Source organism: Maylandia zebra, unplaced genomic scaffold (assembly GCF_041146795.1).
Source record: "Maylandia zebra isolate NMK-2024a unplaced genomic scaffold, Mzebra_GT3a scaffold02, whole genome shotgun sequence".
Taxonomy (NCBI): Eukaryota; Metazoa; Chordata; class Actinopteri; order Cichliformes; family Cichlidae; genus Maylandia; species Maylandia zebra.
The window spans coordinates 759,330-779,316 of record NW_027490032.1 but is presented as its reverse complement, the minus strand read 5'-3'; the positions used below and the strand labels follow the sequence as shown (position 1 = coordinate 779,316).

Genomic DNA, 19,987 nt, shown 5'->3' with positions numbered 1-19,987 from the left:
GATGTGGACATCGGGTCAGCTGGAGGCGCAGTCGAAGATTGCAGCGGTCCCAGATCAGATGTACACACTGGAACACTTTCCCATGTGCTGTTTTTCCCTTGTCTGTGTTTATTGTTCTATGGTGTGTTGATATCTGTGCATTCCTGTGTTACACATTTCGATGTTTTTTTTCCTCGCTATCTAGCCTGACCTGTCTCCCCAATGTGATGTTTGTGTATTGTATGTATGGTCGGCAAGGTCTGTCATCTCGGTTGCAACTGACAAATAAAGGCTATCTCATCATCTCATCTCATCTCATCTCATCATCAAAGAAACCTGATTGTTTTATTAGCTTAATAAAAGGAAGACTAGAAGTTAAAAAGGGTTGGGAATGGACCACAATGAATAAACACAAGTGCAAGAGTAATAACGTAAAATAAACTACAGCTTAGCTATAATGTGTTCAAACTGATAATAGCAAGAATAAAAACTATAAATTGGTTTTAATAATGAAACATAGCTGGGATGAAAACCATGCCTAGAATTCACTGGCGGTCCTAGCCTGTTTGGCGTCCCGGGCGAACACTCCCTCTGGCAATGACTAATTAATATTAAAATCTGTACCGTAATGTATTGTTTGGAGTTTAGTTTGTTACTGTTACTATTTTTACCATTTTTACCAATTTTTACATTATTACCTTAGGGATTAATAAAGTATTCTGATTCTGATTATTTCAGGATGACCTGCCATTATCCAATCACACATCTGCTTACCTGTATCTTTTGCTCGTTTCTCCTCCTCTTCTTTTCTGACGTGGGAGGTTGAATCAGCCATTAGGGAGGCCCAACGAACAGAACCAGACCCAGGAACGGGTCCCCCTGGACTACTCTTTGTGCCCTCCGCTGTCCGGTCACAGGTGATACATTGGGCACACACAGCAAAATTCACCTGCCACCCGGGGATCCTCCGCACCGTTTCACTCCTTCAGCGCTTCGCTTGGTGGCCCTCCCTCATCAAGGATGTCCGGGAGTACGTAGCGGCCTGTTCAGTCTGTGCTCAGAACAAGTGTGTCAATCAACCCCCCAACTGTCACGGCCTGACAGGGGTCCGCAATTCACGTCTCGCGTGTGGAAGGCCGTGTGGTATCTGTGTATATACACTCTTTGGACATTGTTCTGTAATAAATTCCCTTGTGTGCATCATCCCCGGAGTCCAGCGCGTGAGTCCACCTTGTACGTCGTGACACATAATGTATTGTTTGGAGTTTAGTCTGTTACTGTTACTATTTTTACCATTTCTTCTTGGACCAAATGTAATCCACTTAATTTCCTTAGGGATTAATAAAGTATTCTGATTCTGATTGTTTCAGGATGATCTGCCATTATCCAATGACACATCTGCTTACCTTTATCTTTTGCTCGTTTCTCCTCCTCTTCTTTTCTCTTTTTTCTAAACTGAGCACCTGATGGCTTTGAACTTTTCTTGTCCATCTTCCACTGGTTTTAATTTTGCACTCCAGTATGAACACCCATCCCTCAACCCAAGGATCACCACAGCATAACCTAATAGACCTACACCATAGTTCACAGATTCACTTTGTCTAGGGTGCATTTCTGAGATTTCACACAATCCAGGATTCAAATCATGAATACATAATGGGCTTGGATTTACAACATTATAAATGAAATGTGCTCTATTTGGAAGCAGCCGGCCCCCCTCCCCTTTCGACGGCTTGTGTGTGAGACTTTAAATCATCAAACTGTAAATTTTAAATTGTTATTGATCCCTTTACCCCTGGTCCTAAAGTGTATATTTATTTTCTTACTCTTCTTATATTTATTATTTGTTTACTTGCACTACTGTAACTGGAGCCTTGTCATCTCGTCTCTCTATATGCTGGACTGTATGTAGAAGAGATGACAATAAAGTTTACTTTGACTTCAGCAGCGAGCAGGCGCACCGAGGGCTCTCACGCTCACTTTTCTCGTATAGAATTTCGAAAAAACATTGGTGCAAATTATAAGTCTGCATCATAATGTCTGGTGTTTTCGTGTTTGTTGTTTTGTTTTTATTTTGTTTTTATTTTGCGAGTTGGTTATTAGATGCTGCTCCAGCCAGCCAGAGGATCCCCCGCCGCCCGCCCTCTCCTCCCTGTGCAGCAAGCAGCAGGCGCACCTCGCAAACAGAGGGCGCACTTACTCCCAGCAAATGGGCGATAGAAAACCGATCGCTGCCTATGCCATTCCCACTGGCATGATGTCGGGGCAGCGTGAGAACGAGCATTTTTTTTTTTTCTTTTTGTTGCCGATGCCCGTGATGCCGCCCCCCGCCACAATGCCGCCCCGGGCAACCGCCCGTGTCGCCCGTATCAAAAACCGCTACTGCTAGAATGACTAGATTGTAGTGAAGTAAATGATTCACACAAACATATTAAATGAAATGGAGAGATGTAGAATGTATATTAAGGTTTGACACTCAGCAGAGGAAAGTGTGTGAAAAGGAAAATGTCTCCAACTTGGGAAAGGGTGAAACTGCAGATCACCAGCTGCCCTAGGCTGGACACAAAAAAGAAACAACATGTACATTGTTGATGACAAATAATAATAGGAAAAGGGTTTTGTGTTTCTCAGACTGGAACAACTCCAATCTCACTTTCTGTTCTTAAGAAAGGAGAATTCAAAAACCAGAGAGAGGAGATGATGAGGAAAATGATGAAAATCTCTCAGTCTGTCACTTGCAAGTGAAGAGCAGACCTGGATCAATTTTCCACATGCAGCGGTCAGAAGAAAATTATAGGTTAACATCATTGGAAACGTTCAGGCCAAGTTTCTGGCTGAATTGTTTACAGCGTCATGTGTCCGTCATCCTATCAAGCAAGTCCTCTCTGAAGACAAGGGATGCAGTTCCAAAGAGCAACAGCATCCCTTGTCTTCAGAGAGGTCCAAGAGACAGCAGCAGGGTCCTGAGCAGAAAGGCCCCAGCAGCAGTGTGTGCAAACAGCATCAGAGAAGAAGAGAAAACCCATCATCCTGACTGCCTGGATGGATGGCACCGTATTTCCAGCAAGCTGCAACTTCACTGTGTGTAGGACCTTTGAGGAGACTGTCTGAGTTGACATTTGCCACGTTTGGAGTGGAATGACAATGAAAAAGACAGTGGGGACTGCACAGGACAAAGCTGAGCCGCTACACTGCTTTGAGTTGGAGGGTGTACGATGGAGCAGGTGGGGGCACAGAGGAATGCTGTTATTTAATGTGGGAAATCAAATTTGGGTTAACAAACCTGGGAAAAATAGAACTGAGAATGTGTATACAATGTGAGACACATACTGTGTTGAAATCAGTGTTACTTTTTTTTTTTTTACAGCAGATGATTCACTTTATGACCTTTTACAGCACCTCTGGAACCTGTTGACCAGGCCTGGCCTCCACGACACTCCAAGGCTAATGTTTGTTTCTCCCTAAGAGTGCTTGTGAAGGATTCAGCACAGACAGCTAAGTGACGTTAGAGCAGACGCGCAGTGATTTGAGGACATTTTTAATGTTGAGCTTATTATTTGACTACTATTGAGCTGATAGTGATGAAATGAGTAAATGATCCTACTTAAGGAAAGTCACTGGAGTGTGGAATAATGGGGTGATCCATGATTTGGGACAAATTATGGCAATAGTAGTGGTTTATTGATTTGGCAAGAAAAACTGCATACAACACTTGTCTCTGTGATGCTGAATACTTTATTACTCTTAAGATTGTGAGGTTTGATTTGACTTATAGATTTTGTTTTCCAGGCACTAATAGTGTGGATGTAGGCTTCAGGCGGAGCCATGAGTTAAGCAAACTTAATATGCAAAACACACTAAGGCTACGTTCACACTGCAGGCGAAAGCGCATCAAATCCGATTTTTTTGACCCTATGCGACCCATATCCGATCATGGTATGACAGTGTGAACAGCACAAATCCGATATTTTCAAATCCGATCTAGGTCACTTTCGTATGTGGTACTGAATCCGATACATATCCGATGTTTTAGAAAGCGACTGCTGTTTGAACGGTCATGTCGCATTAAATCCGTCTTTTACGTCACTGACACAAGACAGACGCCAATTATCAGCGCCCGAGAAGACATCGCGAACGCTTCCTGGCCATCCCGTGTAGATGTCGGTGAAACTGTTGGAAAGACAACGTTGGAGAAACGTGAACATTTTATTTGTACTGTATAATCTGCAGATTCTGACAGAAATCTGCAACTATCCTTTGAAGCACCGCTCCTCTAAAAGAGCAATAGGGATCATTATTAGGTTATCTACATTATTATGTAAATAACAAAATAACTTAAAGCAAAAATTGGGAAACGTGAAGTCCGAAGTCTTTATATTAAGGGCCATCAGTCAAACAATATTGTTTGCTCTGGGTCTAAACAGAGCGAGTTGTGTGTGAAGTCTTTTGCGCATGCGGGCCGCTTTGAGGGTTCACACTAGAGCACGTTTGCTGTCGCATTTTAGTTGTAGTGTGAACAAGCAGACAAAAAAAATCGGATTTGATCAAAAAATCGGAATTGAGCATCAAGATCTGCAGTGTGAACGTAGTCTTATATCTTTCAACACAGGTGTACAGGGCTGGAGCAGAATTACTACAGAGGAGAAGCCCTGATGTTGCCTGAGAAATTATCTAAGCCTTTTCTTTTGTTATTCTCCTAGTTTTGTTAAGTTGACTCATGGGAGAGACCATGTGTCAAAAGGAGGGATTCCAGAATTAACATAAAACAATGCTTTCTATGTTTTCCATGATATTTACGATTTTTTTGCTGACCCATAAGTGAAGGTCACCGAACTAAAAGGAAAATGTGGATTGATGTTAGTTCCAAATGGTTAGATGTTTTTCCTTCTAGTAAGGAGATACAGGTGCAGCAGCCAGAGTATTGCTGGATGAAATTATCCCAAGGGTGGAATCTCCAGACTGAGACTCGGTGCTGATCAGAAATCTTCAGAGACCCAGCAAAAAGCAGGGACCATTCCTGGCATAGCTGGCAGCCCAAGCAGCGGTTGAGGTCAAGGGTCGTACTGTTTGGTGCCCTACTAGTCATCATAAGAAGATTCCAGAACCACAACAATAACCATAAAGCTGCAATGGAATTAGTGATGTGTCGGTCGTGAATGAAATGGCTCTTAGAGCCGGCTCTTTGACGTGAACGACGTGAGCCGGTTCCTTATCGCGAGCCGTGGGTTGTTTTTTTTTTTCTTTCTCTCACCCTCTCTCTCGCACTTTTTTCCCGCTTCACTCCGCATGCGAGCCTTGTGCTTTGTGCCGGGAAGAGGGGCGGTAGTTACACACGCAGTAGCACAGGAACAGAGCAGGAGGAAAAGAGAGAGAAAGAGAGCCAGGGACAACAACATCACATTAGAAAGGTATAGTAATCGTCCACAACTATTTTCAGTTGCGGATGATAAAGGATTCAGAAAGTTTATTCATGCAGGTCCATATGACAGAGAATATGCATGTCCTTTTTGTTTTCATATTATAATTTATATTTAATTGTGTTGTGGTTTGCAGTTTTTGTGTTGTTTCACTTTAAATTTGTTTAAAAGAAAAAAGCTGACAATATACAGTAAATAGTTAAAAGTTGAAATGTGAATAGGTTTTTGTAGTATATGATTTATTTATTACATTTTATGTGGAGTGTATAAATAAAAGTATATTTACGGTGGCCCCTACAGACAAAGCACATACTAACTCCAAAACACGTAAAAACTCCAAAACACGTACAAAAGACAACAGATGTGCTCCAGGATGCTGGGCCCAGTGTTGAGATTTTGTTACCTGGTGACTACACAAGCCAGCAAGTACCAACGACCTGATTTGGTGTGGTAGTAACAGGTAAATTAATTTTTTTAAATTATTTGAATATATATGAGTGCTTGTGTATAAATACACAAACAATACACACATGCTTTCAATTGTGTAATTTAACTGATCTAGGTAGCTCTGTTTTGGAAGTTCAGTTAACGCTAGAGATGTGCTTTGGAGTTTGTACGTGCTTTATCTCTAGGGGCCACCACATATATTTATATATAAACATATATAAATAAAACCACTTTTTTTACATTAGTAATTCTTTTTGTATTAATAATAATAATAACTAATAATAACTTAATTAAAGCAACAAAACAACATGACGAGCCGGTCCGGAGCCGAAAGAGCCGGTTCTCTAAAAAGAGCCGGAAATCCCATCACTAATTGGAATGAGAGCTGTGCCACGGGGCTTTGCAGAGGTCATCAAGAGGAGATTGTGGACAACAGAATGGGCATCTGAAGGATGAGGGGAGACAGTAGAGGAGACATAAATGCAGATAATTTGCCAAGTGGCTTGTTCCTCCCAGAGGTGTGGACTCGAGTCACATGACTTGGACTCGAGTCAGACTCGAGTCATTAATTTTATGACTTTAGACTTGACTTGAAAAAATGTTCTAAGACTTGTGACTTGACTTGGACTTTTACACCAATGACCTGGGACTTGAATTGGACTTGAACCGGTTTACTTGAAAAGACTTGATATTTCACCCCAAATATAAAATTTAACATGCATATTATATAGAGATTGAAAATGTGACGTCATTCACGGGTAGAACCGCAAAGGATTCTGGGAACTCGTGGCAAGCAGTACGCAGGCTTTCAATTAAAATCAGTTATACAGCGATAAAAAGAAACACAAAATGTCAAGAAGCTGTTGTATTATTAACTGCAATAGCCGGTCGCATGACAGCCACGGGAAGCCGACGGGTAAAGAGATCGGTTGTTATCGGATTACGTCGTTGAAGAGAAATTGTTCGAGCCATGTTTCCGAAGTAACAAAGAGGCGACTGGATTGCAGCCATTCAAAGATCAAATATAACGTCCCAGAACACTCCAGCTCACAGGTTAGTCTGCTCCAAGCATTTCCACAAAGGTCAGTCTGCTGTTGTAGTTAATGCGTCATTTTCATAACATAATTGGTGATATAGGTTACAAGCAAGTCTGGCGCTGAACAGAAATTGTCGCGCTATGCTCCTTTGTTTATTGTGCATAAATAGTGAATTGTCCTGACACAATATTGCGTTTCGCTTCTGTTATTATGGTACATTGACAAAAACATACTTTTATTCACAGGATAAAACAGTTGTTTTGTATCACTAATTGCCCAGTACGATTATAGCATACAGTATTATTGTCACTGCTACATTTCTGTGATGCTACCAGAAATTATTTCCACTGCTAATTAATTACCATTGAGCTCAAAGGTCCTATTAATAAACGGTTAATGAATGTGTATTTATGACAACGATTTGTGAGACTGGTAAACTTATGATACGTACGATGGTCTTTACTTTCTACACAGTGCATTTCAAGGTCCTGTACCCATCCGTCGGTAAACTGTACCTGGGCTTGTTGCAGTGACCTGAAGTTACTAAACTTCATGAGTGTGTGCGCTCACTCCAAGAACCGTATGATTATAAATATGCATATAAATATGCTACAATGAGATAGCTGACTTCATCTAACTAGCAAATGTTGTCCAGGCTACGTTGGTGATGCAGTTTTTTTTAAAATTATATTTAAAAAAAAATCATTTATTTATGTATGATATTTTTGTCATGCGATTTCAAAGCCGGTCCTACAACCGCATCCAAGAATAACATGCAGCTTATCTCAGAACTGTCGGTGAAAATTATTCTGGGGGCTAGGTTTAATTGAGCTGCATTTTAAAGAGGAGCAATTTCACAATTTGTGTATATTTTCTAAGTTCACTATTTTGTATGTGTTGAGAAAAACACAGATTTAAAAATTACATGGTCTAATATTTACATTTAGCATAACTGCAACATGCTTTTTTTTTGTTTTTGTTTTTTTTTTTTAAGACTCGAAAGGACTTGAAATTCAAAATTTCAGACTTGTGACTTGACTCGGACTTTTACACCAGTGACTTGAGACTCGACTCTGACTTGCCTGACATTACTTGAGACTTGACTTGAGGATAAAGACTTGAGACTTACTTGAGACTTGCAAAACAATGACTTGGTCCCACCTCTGGTTCCTCCCACAGGAAGAAAGCCTGAAGTGAGGTGATGGGGGTTGACAAAGGCCATAAAAAGGAAGTGCTGACAAGGCCTACAGCTTTCTTTCACAGACCTTCAGAGTAAAACATGAAATTCACAAACACAACTCAGGGACGTGAACAGAGCACTGGGGGAGGATACAGGTAGGTATACAAAACAATAAACACAATATCAAAACCCTTAAGAATCAGAAGACAAGGATTAATCCAAAACACAAGTTTTATTGAATTGAATACTAATGCTAAACAAAAAACATAATGTCTAATAAAAGTCTAATGACCCAGGACCATGACACAATATAGCTCAAGTTTAGTCACTCTAAACTTGACTTCTTCAGTCTGACTGAAGAAGTCACTTGGATGAGTGGACGAGTTTTCTCCCACAAAACGCTACATCCAGATGAACAGAATCAACTTTTGGAGACTATGTTAAACAAGTGTGTTTTTAAATGGGATTTGAACGATTGAATTGATTCCGAAGTAGGGATTTTGACTTGGAGATTATTCCAGAGTCCAGGGGCAATGATGGTAAATGCATGGTCACCTCTGGTTTTTAAAGAGAGTTAAGAGATATTTTGTAAGATTGTTAAAGTAACATCAAAATAACACATACTGGATTTCAGTGCAAATGTCTTGGCTTTTGTGGTGGTCACTTGAACAAACTCTTATTTTATTCCATCATATAAACTAGACCTGACCTGATTTACAGTCTTCAAGATGAAGCTTGAGAATGCCCTTGTTGTGCAGTTGCACCCAGTAGTAAAACTCATCTGGCATTGCATGGACTCTACTATCATAGGGTACATTATCATAGTAGTGGTTAGTCAGGGGAAAGAGCTTATATGGATGATTACTAAATGGCCAGAATCCATAAAGATGAACAGTTTCACATAATTCCAAAGCCAGACTAATCATATAAGCTCCAGTGCTAGGCCGATGTCCATTTACCCCCTGAGATTTCCAGAATTTGTCCATACTTTGTAAGTACTGAGGGTTTGTGAAGATTGGTTGGACAGGAATTTCCATGTCTTCAATGGCATACACAGCCCGCTGACACACTGCACGGTAAGCACCAAAAGAGAAGCAAGGGAAGAGGAGCAGGGAGTTGCCATACTGGTGGAGACTGTCTACAAACGCCCGTCGACGTGCCATCAGTGACCCATACCTGCAAAATAATATATTAGTTAAAGAAACTAGACAAAACTAACAGGTCAGTTCAATGTTAGAGTCACTCTTGGCTCACTTCTTTGTTAAGATGCTTGGGTTTGCTGTCACAAGGTTAGTCTTCATGCCAACATCACTCTTAAATTCATTTTCCAGAGGAGGAAGGTTGCACCTGAAAAAAACAACAAAATATTACTTACAGAGAGAAGAGTCCTCATCATGATTTTTGTTCTAAACATCTTTCTCACCTAATAACAAAATCAGTTGAATCAATCGTTTTTCCACAGCCGCTGTTTGTCAGAATCCCACCGTTCCCAACAACTGAACAAGTGTCCCATCTCTTTTTTGAGAAAGGATTCTCCTGGAATTGACACCAACAGATTATAAATTAAAAAAGAGCAAAATTTAAACAGTTTGAAATGTACTTTGTGTGAAAGACAAGTGCTCACTGAATTTAATGGAAGATGGCAAACATGTAGGAAGAGGTCAGTGATAAGGTTATCACGTTAAAACTTTTAGGGAAATGTATAGACCTGTTTAATCCGATTGCCTTTAAAACATTAGAACTGGATTATCAGTTACTTGGAATTGAAATCTTTCATGATATCATTATATATGTGATATTACATATACGGTGGTTAGTTCTAGTTACTGTGCAAACCCTTTTGTTATTGAAAACAATGGATTCATGAGGTCCCTGTTATCAAAATCTGTTTTGAAAATCAGTCTCTTTTTAAGTCCAAGTGAATCTTTGGCCCAGTATTTGTGAATCTCTCCTAGAATAGAAGGAGACAATAAGTGTAGGGCACACTTGAAAGTTGAAGTTTAAAATGATAGATAAAACAAGAAGCACTCTGACACCACAAACCAAGGCAACCTACCTTCTGGGCAGTGTTTACTTTCAACAGAATAGTACTGGATATTGTATATTAGTTTTGTTTTTGTTTGTTTTGTACTGCAGTAAAACTTAGATTAGGATTACATGACAGATGTTTATGTGGATTTTATTTTTACACAAACATTATTTAAGAGTAGGTAAATCGATAATAAACTGGTAATGTAAATATCTGTATAATAAATTGAGCTTGTTAAATATTATTGTGCCACAGTAAATTTCTAAATACGTCAGCTAATTCTTTAAATTCTTTCTGTTAAAGATTTTAGGTCAATTTGAAAGAGAAGCAGATGTGAAATGTAAAGGTTAGGTCAAATGATATTTGGAAACTATAATCCCCATATACCAATGTCACTTCCTAAATGTAGCAAGTGCAAACACAAGCAGTTAGTTTTCAAGAAAAACTCCACTTTATACAAGTTTGACCTTATTTGAGCTTGAAGAAGGAGTCAAAGGTCCAAACTAATGTGAAACCTAGTGAAACCCCCATATAATTCCTTACATGGGGCGATCAAGGCTCAAGAGTTGGCAGTTTGTCTTGTAATCGGAAGGTTGCCCCGGCTCAGACAGTGTCGGTCGTTGTGTCCTTGGGCAAGACACTTCACCTGTTGCCTACTGGTGGTGGTCAGAGGGCGCCAGTGTCCGGCAGCCTCGCCTCTGTCAGTGCGCCCCAGGGCGGCTGTGGCTACAATGTAGCTTGCCAACACGAGTGTGTGAATGTGTGGATGACTGAACGTGTAAAGCGCTTTGGGGTCCTTAGGGACTGAGTAAAGTGCTATACAAATACAGGCCATACAATTGACCTTCAAGGAATGTGACTTTTTAAATCTTTATACCTAAGCTTCCCCAGTCTGCATGTCAAGTGTCCTTGGGCAAGATAATAACCCCAAATCTCCCTCCAATGCGTTGATCAGAGTGTGATTGTGTGTGAATGTACTGTGTGCTGTGTGCACTTGCGTTTAGAAGTGCTTGCATGAGTGGGTGTGAATGAGGCATGTTGTATACAGTGGAGAGTAAAAAAGCGCTATATAAGAATCAGTCCATTTACAAATATTAAAATGTATTACAATTAAATATGCTATAAAGTTATAGCAGTGTTACATTTCGCACAGCCTGATAACTAAATTTCAAAATTAAGCTGTTGCCTGCTCTATAAATTAGCTAGTGAGTGTAAGAGGCAGAACACAGGATGAAACAAGGAGCATCCACAAAGTTATTAATACAGATGAATTGCTGCAAAAGTACTCTAGGCAGCTAATTTCAGAAGACACACACAAAGAATTATATTTGATTTAATCCATTAAGGGTAAAGGTCCCTGTTTATCAAAGATTTAACATGTGACTAGACATGTGATGTCAAAACATAGGGTTATCATGTTAGAACATTTGATGAATAACGAAGACCTGAAATATGCAGCAATGTTGTTTTAGTTTGTAGTAGTTCATTCATAAACAACAAATTTCAAGATCTGTTCCCGTGTTTAAGAAAAACATACTTTTATTAAGATATTGAAAAGCTCTGAAGTCACAGGGATGACGGTTCTGTCCTTGTCAAAAACAATCTTAGATCCCACTGGAGTGTTTTCCTGAGTGACAATGGCATTGTTGGATCCATTGCAATTAATCCTCAGCTGTAATCTTGTGAAAAAAAAGACAAAAATATAAATAAATAAAGTTAGCTTTAGTGTTAAGTGGACAGATTTGCAATTTCTAGAGTTAGAGTCCATCTGTTTTGTCATTTTCATTTCTGCTAGTTCTGTATAAAAAGCTTTTGTTTTATTTAAAACACTATAATCATTACAGTTTCATATCAATTTCCAAAGAAGGTTGTTAGAAATGTAAATTAGGCTCACTGTAAGAGTAAAACACTTTGGGGAACAAAAATTTTAATAATGTAGTATTTGAATAGGCTTCAGTGGTTTTAGCCAAAACAGTTATGTTGTTTTAGGAAACTGAAAATAAAAGCCATTCAACCACAGGCAGGTACTGATACAGCACACATTTACATGCATGACAGACAACTTTTGTCTTTATATTTTAAATTAACTTATCTATTGTTGTACATTATATTTACAGTTAGTTTTTTTTACGTTTCATTTTTTCTTTTGACTAATATTGACTCAAATCTTCGAAACATTATATTTCGCTCCAGTTGGAACCAGTTGTTCAGTTGATCAAAAATAATTTAACATTTGATTGACAACCAGTTTCACACCCCGCTGAATTCATGAAAAATTAAAAAGTACTAATTTCAGAAGCTAACTCAAAGTGTTTGTATTTTATTTTATATCTTTTTTGCTGTCATTTCAAAATGTCAGTGCAAGTAAAGGAGGCCATTGTTTAGCTGAAAAAGAGAGAGTAAAACCTTCAGGCATGTACTAATCAACAGACTGGTTCATTCATTAAAAGAAGAAATCCAGTGAAAATCAATGTCACTGCCAGTCATTTATCCATCTCTGGGCCTAATAAAAATAATCTTATACTCCTTGAACTCGTTGCTTTTTTTCAGCGATAGTAGGGTCATTATGCTAATTACAGACAGGGCAAATCCAAATATTGGCAAATAACACAGAAATTACTAAAAAAAAAAACAAAACAAAACAATAAAAAGAATCAAAATGCCTGATAAATATTCTGTTATCTGTAGAGCACCATCAAACTCCTTACTCTCTCTTCTTTCAACCATCCTTCATCTTCTTGGGGCTGCTGCTGTGTGGGATTACTGTAACGACCCTAATGTCTGAAAATATTTCACTGAAAAAAATCAGGAACAGTTGGAGTTCTTTCGTTTGAACAAACAGTTCAGGAGTTAATAGAGTTATAGATATTGAAAAAAATCCAAAAAGCTGTTGTCTGACACCAGCAACAGGTTAGACTTTAGAAAGTTAGCACAAGATCTCATTTAAAGACCTTTAGAAGTAATTCTGCTTTGTCTGCATCTGAGGCTTAATCTCAGGTGGTTCCAATAATCTACCATTTTATGTGGTGTTTGCTTGTACTCACATACTAGCTTTAGGCAGTCTGTGCCAAAGTGAGTTAAAATGTATTGATGCATGCTTTTAGGTTGATTCTGATAATAATTGCCATTGTTGTACTTAAATTTGTAAAAATTCTTTTTCTAATCCTTCCCTGCGCATCTAGGAGGTGGGGGAGGCAATTAGCTATAGTGTTTAACTACAGATATCCTATGTGAAGGTTCTGTTCTTTATTTAGTAAGGATGTTTACTTCTTGCCATTTATGACCTCACCTGTCTTTGTATATGGCGGACCGTTAAAGGAATTAAGCCATATACAGGGTGGGGGAGATGACCCTTTTTATGACCAACAGGAATTCTCTCACACACACACACAGTGCCTTAGATTTATGACGCACCACGGGGTTTTCTTTTATAATGGGTGTTTTTGTCGCTGAATAAAAGGCGGCAAGGGGACACTGGGAGTTGGAGTTGTCTGAGGTCGAGTGCAGAGGTTCTGCTCTGAGGTTCCGAGCCAGCTTCCCTTGCACCGCAAGTTAAAAAAAAAGAAGCAGCAAGGACTGCTAGAGCAGACACAACACATGCTCAATCATCCATGTAAGGCAGCGGTCCCCAACCCCCGGGCCGCAAGAGTTGAGACTCGGGTGTGAAATGTATGGTTTTCACGGTTTTTAGCGTTATTTTGTTATCGTTTTTTTCGTTAACTCGGTTTTCCTGGGTCTTTTCACGTGTGTTATGAATAAATCTTGTTTTTTTCGGTACCGGTACTAGTTTTATTTTGTTGTATTTATCCGCGACACCTTAGAGCATAGGTGTCAAACTCTGGCCCGCAGGCCAAATTTGGCCCGCAGCCTAATTACATTTGGCCCGCAAAGCCATACCAAATTACTATCAGAGCTGGCCTACTGGTATTATACAGCTAATATATATATTGTTTAGTATTAAGCTTTGCTTGTTCCATATTCAGTTTTTCAGCAAAACGTGTTTGAGTCCATAAGAAAAGATTCATTCTTAAATCTGGAGGAAGATATTTTTTTTCAATAAATATTAATGTTAGCCCGCGACTTTGTTCCAGTTTTGAAATTTGGCCCACTGTGTATTTGAGTTTGACACCCCTGCCTTAGAGGCTGGTCCATGAAAACATTGTCGGTCCATGTCCGCAAAAAAGGGACCGCTGCTGTAAGGAACTTGCAGAAAGCCAATTCTGTTTTGTTTTCAGGAAGAGAAATGTTTTGTTACCCATCCAAGTGACTTTATTCTCTTCAATTTTTCGGGAACTAAAAAAGTTTAAGTGAGTATCATTCATGCACAATAGTTTGATCAAAAAAGAATAATAATAAATATAAGCAAAACGTGACTATGGTAAGATGTCTGTGAAGGTTCTCAGTCATCCAGGTCATCATAGTCAAAGGAGCTTGCAAAGAAAAGCGTCTGGACTTCTTTAAGTTACTTGAAGACGTTTCACCTCTCATCCGAGAAGCTTCTTCAGTTCTAAGGTCAAATGGTGGAGAGTCCCAGATATGGTAAGTTTTTTGTTGAAAACAATGTTTCAGTGTCCAGGTGTTTCCTTCACAAACATTTCTAATTTTCTTTTTTTCCAGAAATTCAAATGAAAATAAAAATAATTATATCAGAATATTAGAAGGCTTTAAGGGTCTGATCTTACCTGAATCTGTGGCAATTCTCTTCATGCTTTTTCCATGTTTGATTGTAGAGTTTTTTTACTTTATCGATGGCTTCCCTGTAATGCACAAGCATTCAGGTACACATTTAGAAGTATCACCCATTCAGGGCTGACATGAATTAATCTTAGCATAAACAATGTACTTTCTTAAGAAACAGTTTTTGCTCTTACTTGCAGCCTTTACAAAGTTCAGAGGGCTTTGGGGCACCTCTTTGAGGAGAGGGTCGGTAAAATTCCACATAACTGTGACAAATAAAAGAGACAGATTTGTGCAGATAAAATAGTTACCCTTTCTTGAACTCATTTTTTTCTTAGTTTCCTTGCTTTTGTTTACATCTGTTGCAATTTGTAATATTAATTAATATTGTGCCATGCGCTTGTGAAGTGGCTGTTTGGTGCATGTTTTTACATGTAAAGGAAGCACTCAAAACATGCGGTTATCCTAACTGCATGTTATCCTAACATAAAGTCAGCAAAGTGTCATGATTCAGCTGTGTGGCAGGCAGGAGAGGACCCAAACGCAAACTCACGGAGACAAAACGTAAACTCAAAAACACAGCTTTAATGCTGGAAAAAGGTGAAACACAAAAACAGTACTAAACTAAACTGGGAAAGCTAAACATAAAGTATACCAGGAACCACGGGGAGAATCACACACAGCATGAGGGAGACTACGACACTGACAAAGAGAAACACGGAACTTCAAAGTAAAACAGGAAGGATCACACAGAGACGCGAACTTGACACAGTGGAGACAGCAACTAAGGCAGAGGACTCTAAGAACCGAAAGACACAGAGGGGAACTCAAACATGCAGACACAGACTTACACAGAACAGAGGGGACACAGAGAAACATGAAGGGCAAGGGATCGAAACTAGAAACCATAAAATAACTCACACAAGTACAATATTACAAACATCACAAGGAACTAAAAACGCTGGGTCAGGGGACCCAGGACCGTGACACAAAGAGGCACAGAAAAGAAGATCAGACACCAGCGAGGGAGGATAAGAAGGACAGACGCAACAACATTGTCATCCCCTATGTAGCCGGTGTTTCAGAAAAACTCAGGAGAGTTTTCTCCGAGCATGACATCCCAGTGTATTTCAGACCCAGCAACACACTCAGACAAAAACTGGTTCACCCGAAAGACAAAACTCCAAAACACAAACTTAACAATGTGGTGTATGCTGTACAGTGTAGCGAGGAATGCCCAGACCTCTACATTGGAGAGACCAAACAGCCACTTCACAAGCGCATGGCACAACACAGAAGAGCCACCTCCACAGGACAAGACTCAGCAGTCCATCTGCATCTTAAGGATAAAGGACACTCTTCCGAGGATGCCAATGTTCACATTTTGGACAGAGAGGACAGATGGTTTGAAAGAGGAGTGAAAGAAGCCACCTATGTCCACTGTGAGCGACCATCTTTGAACAGAGGCGGGGGTTTACGACACCAACTGTCTGCCATCTATAATCCAGTTTTGAGATCCCTTCCCAGACGCCTTAACGCCCACTCACATCCTGGGCCATCTGACCTCAGGAAATCACATGATAGGGTGGGGCCAGGTTTCACAATGAGCTCACCCGAAACTCTGGCTGATTGGGACCCACACCCAGTTTCCCACCTTGGCTCATGTGATTAGAGGATCATCAGGGGGTCCTTTTGTCCCTCTGTGGGGGGTTTCTCCCACTAGGTTTATATCTGGGACTCTCCACCATTTGACCTTAGAACTGAAGAAGCTTCTCGGATGAGAGGTGAAACGTCTTCAAGCAACTTAAAGAAGTCCAGACGCTTTTCTTTGCAATCTCCTCTGACTTCCGATAACTTCCTGCTAACTTCTAACTCCGTTAAATGTAATGAATTCTGTTTTCATGGATGCCTGGATGTTAAACTTCATAGTTACACCTGGTAAAGCAGCAATGCTGATCATTTTATTAAAGATGAAAGAATTTAGACAGTTTTAAACTCTCAGTGATGTTCGTTTGACTTCGGGACTTTAAAGGATGGAGTTTAGGACCCAGATTACTCCCAGATTTACAAGCACCTTAGTCCAACAAATACGGCAATAACGACGGCCCGCTTGCATGTTCTACAAAAGAAAATATGTGTATCTGACGGACAAACACCAAACCAGTTAAGCTGCACCATTTTTACAAAACAATTCTGGCTCATCCATTTCACTCAACAATCTACTTTCCCTATTCACATTCTCCGATACCATACATTCTTATTTTTATCCTGAGGATAAGATGACTCCTAAGCTCAAATGTGCGTTTGAATTGGATATTTTCTTCTATGTGCCTTTTTTTCATGCATAAGTGTTAGTTCTTCTTGGATTGTTCCAGGAAGGGTTATCTTTTTGTCAATAAAATCCATGTTAATGATTGAAACCATGTCTCATGTCTTATAAGTAAAATAAACATGTAAAAAGTGTTCATACACAACATATGATCAAGAATTAACATAATCTTGATGTAATTATAATCAGGGGTTTTGTTTAATAAGGGTTCTTTGGATGTTTTGTTGCAGATAAAACCAACAATCTTACAGGGAGCACTTTTAATTCAAATTGGAAGTCCAGTACATATTCACGAAATCTATGTTAGATTACACTTAGAAACTAAATTTATATGTGATATTATCTAGAATCAAGAGTAAATCGTAATTTTAAATCCAATATCTAGTTTTTTGACAAGTTTTTCACACGTTTTGAAAGAGAAATCAAATTATTTTTGTCGTATACTGTAGTATTACATCAAATATAATTGGATAAACAACTTTGTTTTTTACGTCAAATAACAGTGGTGTAAATAACATTTACTGTATATTACTGTAAATTTAAGCATTATTATTCATATTGATGCATTCATTGACCTTGTTTATAGGCAATTTCATTGTTTGATCACATTAAAATGTTCCTAATTTGATGTTTAAAAGCATTTGTAAAAGGCATAATCCCATCTAAAATTAGGGCAGCAAGTTATTTTCTGTTATATTACGGTATTATTTTGGCAACCCAGCTGCTGGAATATTACTGGTTTTTTAGGATGTTTTTTTAACAGTTGTGGAGCAGGGAAATTATTTTACTGCTATTGTTAAATAATTGTCATCATTACCATTGCATTAATAATATAATCTGGAGTTGATATTGCATTCAGAGGTTTAAACAGTGTCTCTTTCAGAAAGACTGAGTTGCAGGCTGACAGGAAGTTGTATGCAGAAGTGAAAGCAGATAGTTATTTTGAGCAGCAGGCTAAGACGAGGCTTTAACAATGTAACAGATAGCTTTAAGAAGGCCTTAAGCAGTTATGACTATTTTATACACAATGCATATCTGTGCTTATTAAAGAGTTGGAGCTCGGTCAATTAATTGGGGGTCGGAAGCTTTGTTCGGCGCGATGTTCGAACAATCTATTGTGCAAGTGACTTGGAGCCATAGAAGGAATTGCAATACATGCTTACAAAACACTTATATATCAGATCATTTTATATTAAGCTTTTAAGTAGAGGTTCTTGGTTAAAACATTTATTTAGTAGAAGACATACACATAGTCTCAGTGAGCCTCTGGTCTGGTAAAAGGTCAGAAGTGCAACAGGTGAATTGAGAAAGAGCATTTGAGGACGAGACACAGACAGTAGGTGAAGAGGTGACACAAAGAGCATGTGAGGTCGTGACACACACACACATGAGTTAAATTTATTTAGAGGAGAGATTAGTCATGTCTGGTTGTAACTGCAAAAGTGTCTCGGTAAAAGAGGAACCGTCCTTGTTGTCTCGGCAAGAAAGAGGAACAATCTACTTTAAGATAAGAACGGAAAGTACCAGCCATGAAAATAGAAGATGATCTTCTGGGTGAAAAGCCATTGTCGGTGTTGATCTGATCTATGTATAAAATGTATCTGTGACGCATGAAGGGGCGTCAGTAAATCAAACCCTGATGCTATAAAATATCTGTTTATGCTTTGATTAAGTCGAGGACTACTGGCTGTCTGCGTACAGAGTGTCTTCCCACACGTGTGTTCATTAAAATCATTGTTGGACCAAGATCCTCTGGACCATGGGTGGTTTGTACTCTCCCTCCTCAATTTTGAACCTTAACACAGTGTGAATGACACGTAGGCACAAGCACTGACAATAACAATCTCTTTCGCATAGATGATAAAGTTTGCCCGGCACAAAGAGAGCTGCTACAAATGTCCTTTAAAGAGCGACTTTTACTGTTATACTTTCAGTACATTTCAGAGCCTGCATTTCTTCACTTTGTTTACCTGAGCAAAGAAGTGAAATCAGTACTTCAACACATGTGTACTTCTGCTTAAAATAAGTGTGTGTGTATTTCTGCAACTGCTGGCTTGCATTTGCAATTTACATCTTCCCTGTTTCAGAATTATTATTACTATTTTTACTTTTTTGTAGTTTCACAGTGTCATAAGCCTCTTTTGTTCAAAATACTTTGACTAGTGACCTCTTGCCTTCATCTGTAAAATGCAAAGGTAGTTACTCACCTGTCCTCGAACGCGTACCAGATAAGAATGGTCAGCAGACTCCCCAAAGAGAGAAGATTGATCATAATCAAGAGCTTTTTCCTCATGTCGCGCTAGTGCTTCACCTTTCTTAACACTTCGTTTTAACTCAGCTTTTTTTAATGTACTTTTACCTCATATGTTGATACGGTTATCTGCCCGGTTTAACTGTCTGGTGGTTTATGATTCATAAAATGAGTAGGCTTCCTCAGTTAATTATTACTATAGGAGAAGAAGAAGTCCCTTGGATGGGTGACAAAATATTTCTCCCAAGGAAAATGTCACGTCCAGATGAACAGATCAACTTTTGGGGATTTTCTTACCTGGATAATTGAGCATGCATCAAGACATAAACACTCTCAGGTCATTTATACAAAGATGTTTTTAGGACAAGGCCTACGTTTTTAAACCGAGTTGCCTCTATGGATGCTTTGAGACCATGCATGTTTGCCAATTCATGAGCTCATGAAATGAACTATGATTTTGTTTATTCTGGAAATCAAATCATTAAAAATTTCTATTCATTTTATTCTGGGTGTACTGACAAATATCAGTGAATGTTCAATAATATCCAATACAGGAAACTATTGTAGAATCTACCTTACAATATAAAGCATCTTGATGCAATTGTTGAATTGAATTGAATTATTGGTTAATTGGGTGAATA

The 19,987-nt window shown here is 39.0% G+C and overlaps 1 protein-coding gene across 1 annotated transcript; it reads right to left on the bottom strand.

Moving 5' to 3' along the window:
- Nucleotides 1-8,338: 8,338 nt before the first annotated feature.
- On the bottom strand, nucleotides 8,339-15,043 carry LOC112431803 (alpha-2,8-sialyltransferase 8E; the record flags this gene model as incomplete). Its single annotated transcript, XM_024800523.2, has 6 exons — nucleotides 8,339-9,236; nucleotides 9,315-9,407; nucleotides 9,484-9,596; nucleotides 11,627-11,768; nucleotides 14,772-14,846; nucleotides 14,961-15,043. Coding segments are annotated over 6 exons (984 nt in total), but the record flags the coding sequence as incomplete, so codon positions are not given.
- Between the last annotated feature and the right edge of the window lie 4,944 nt (nucleotides 15,044-19,987).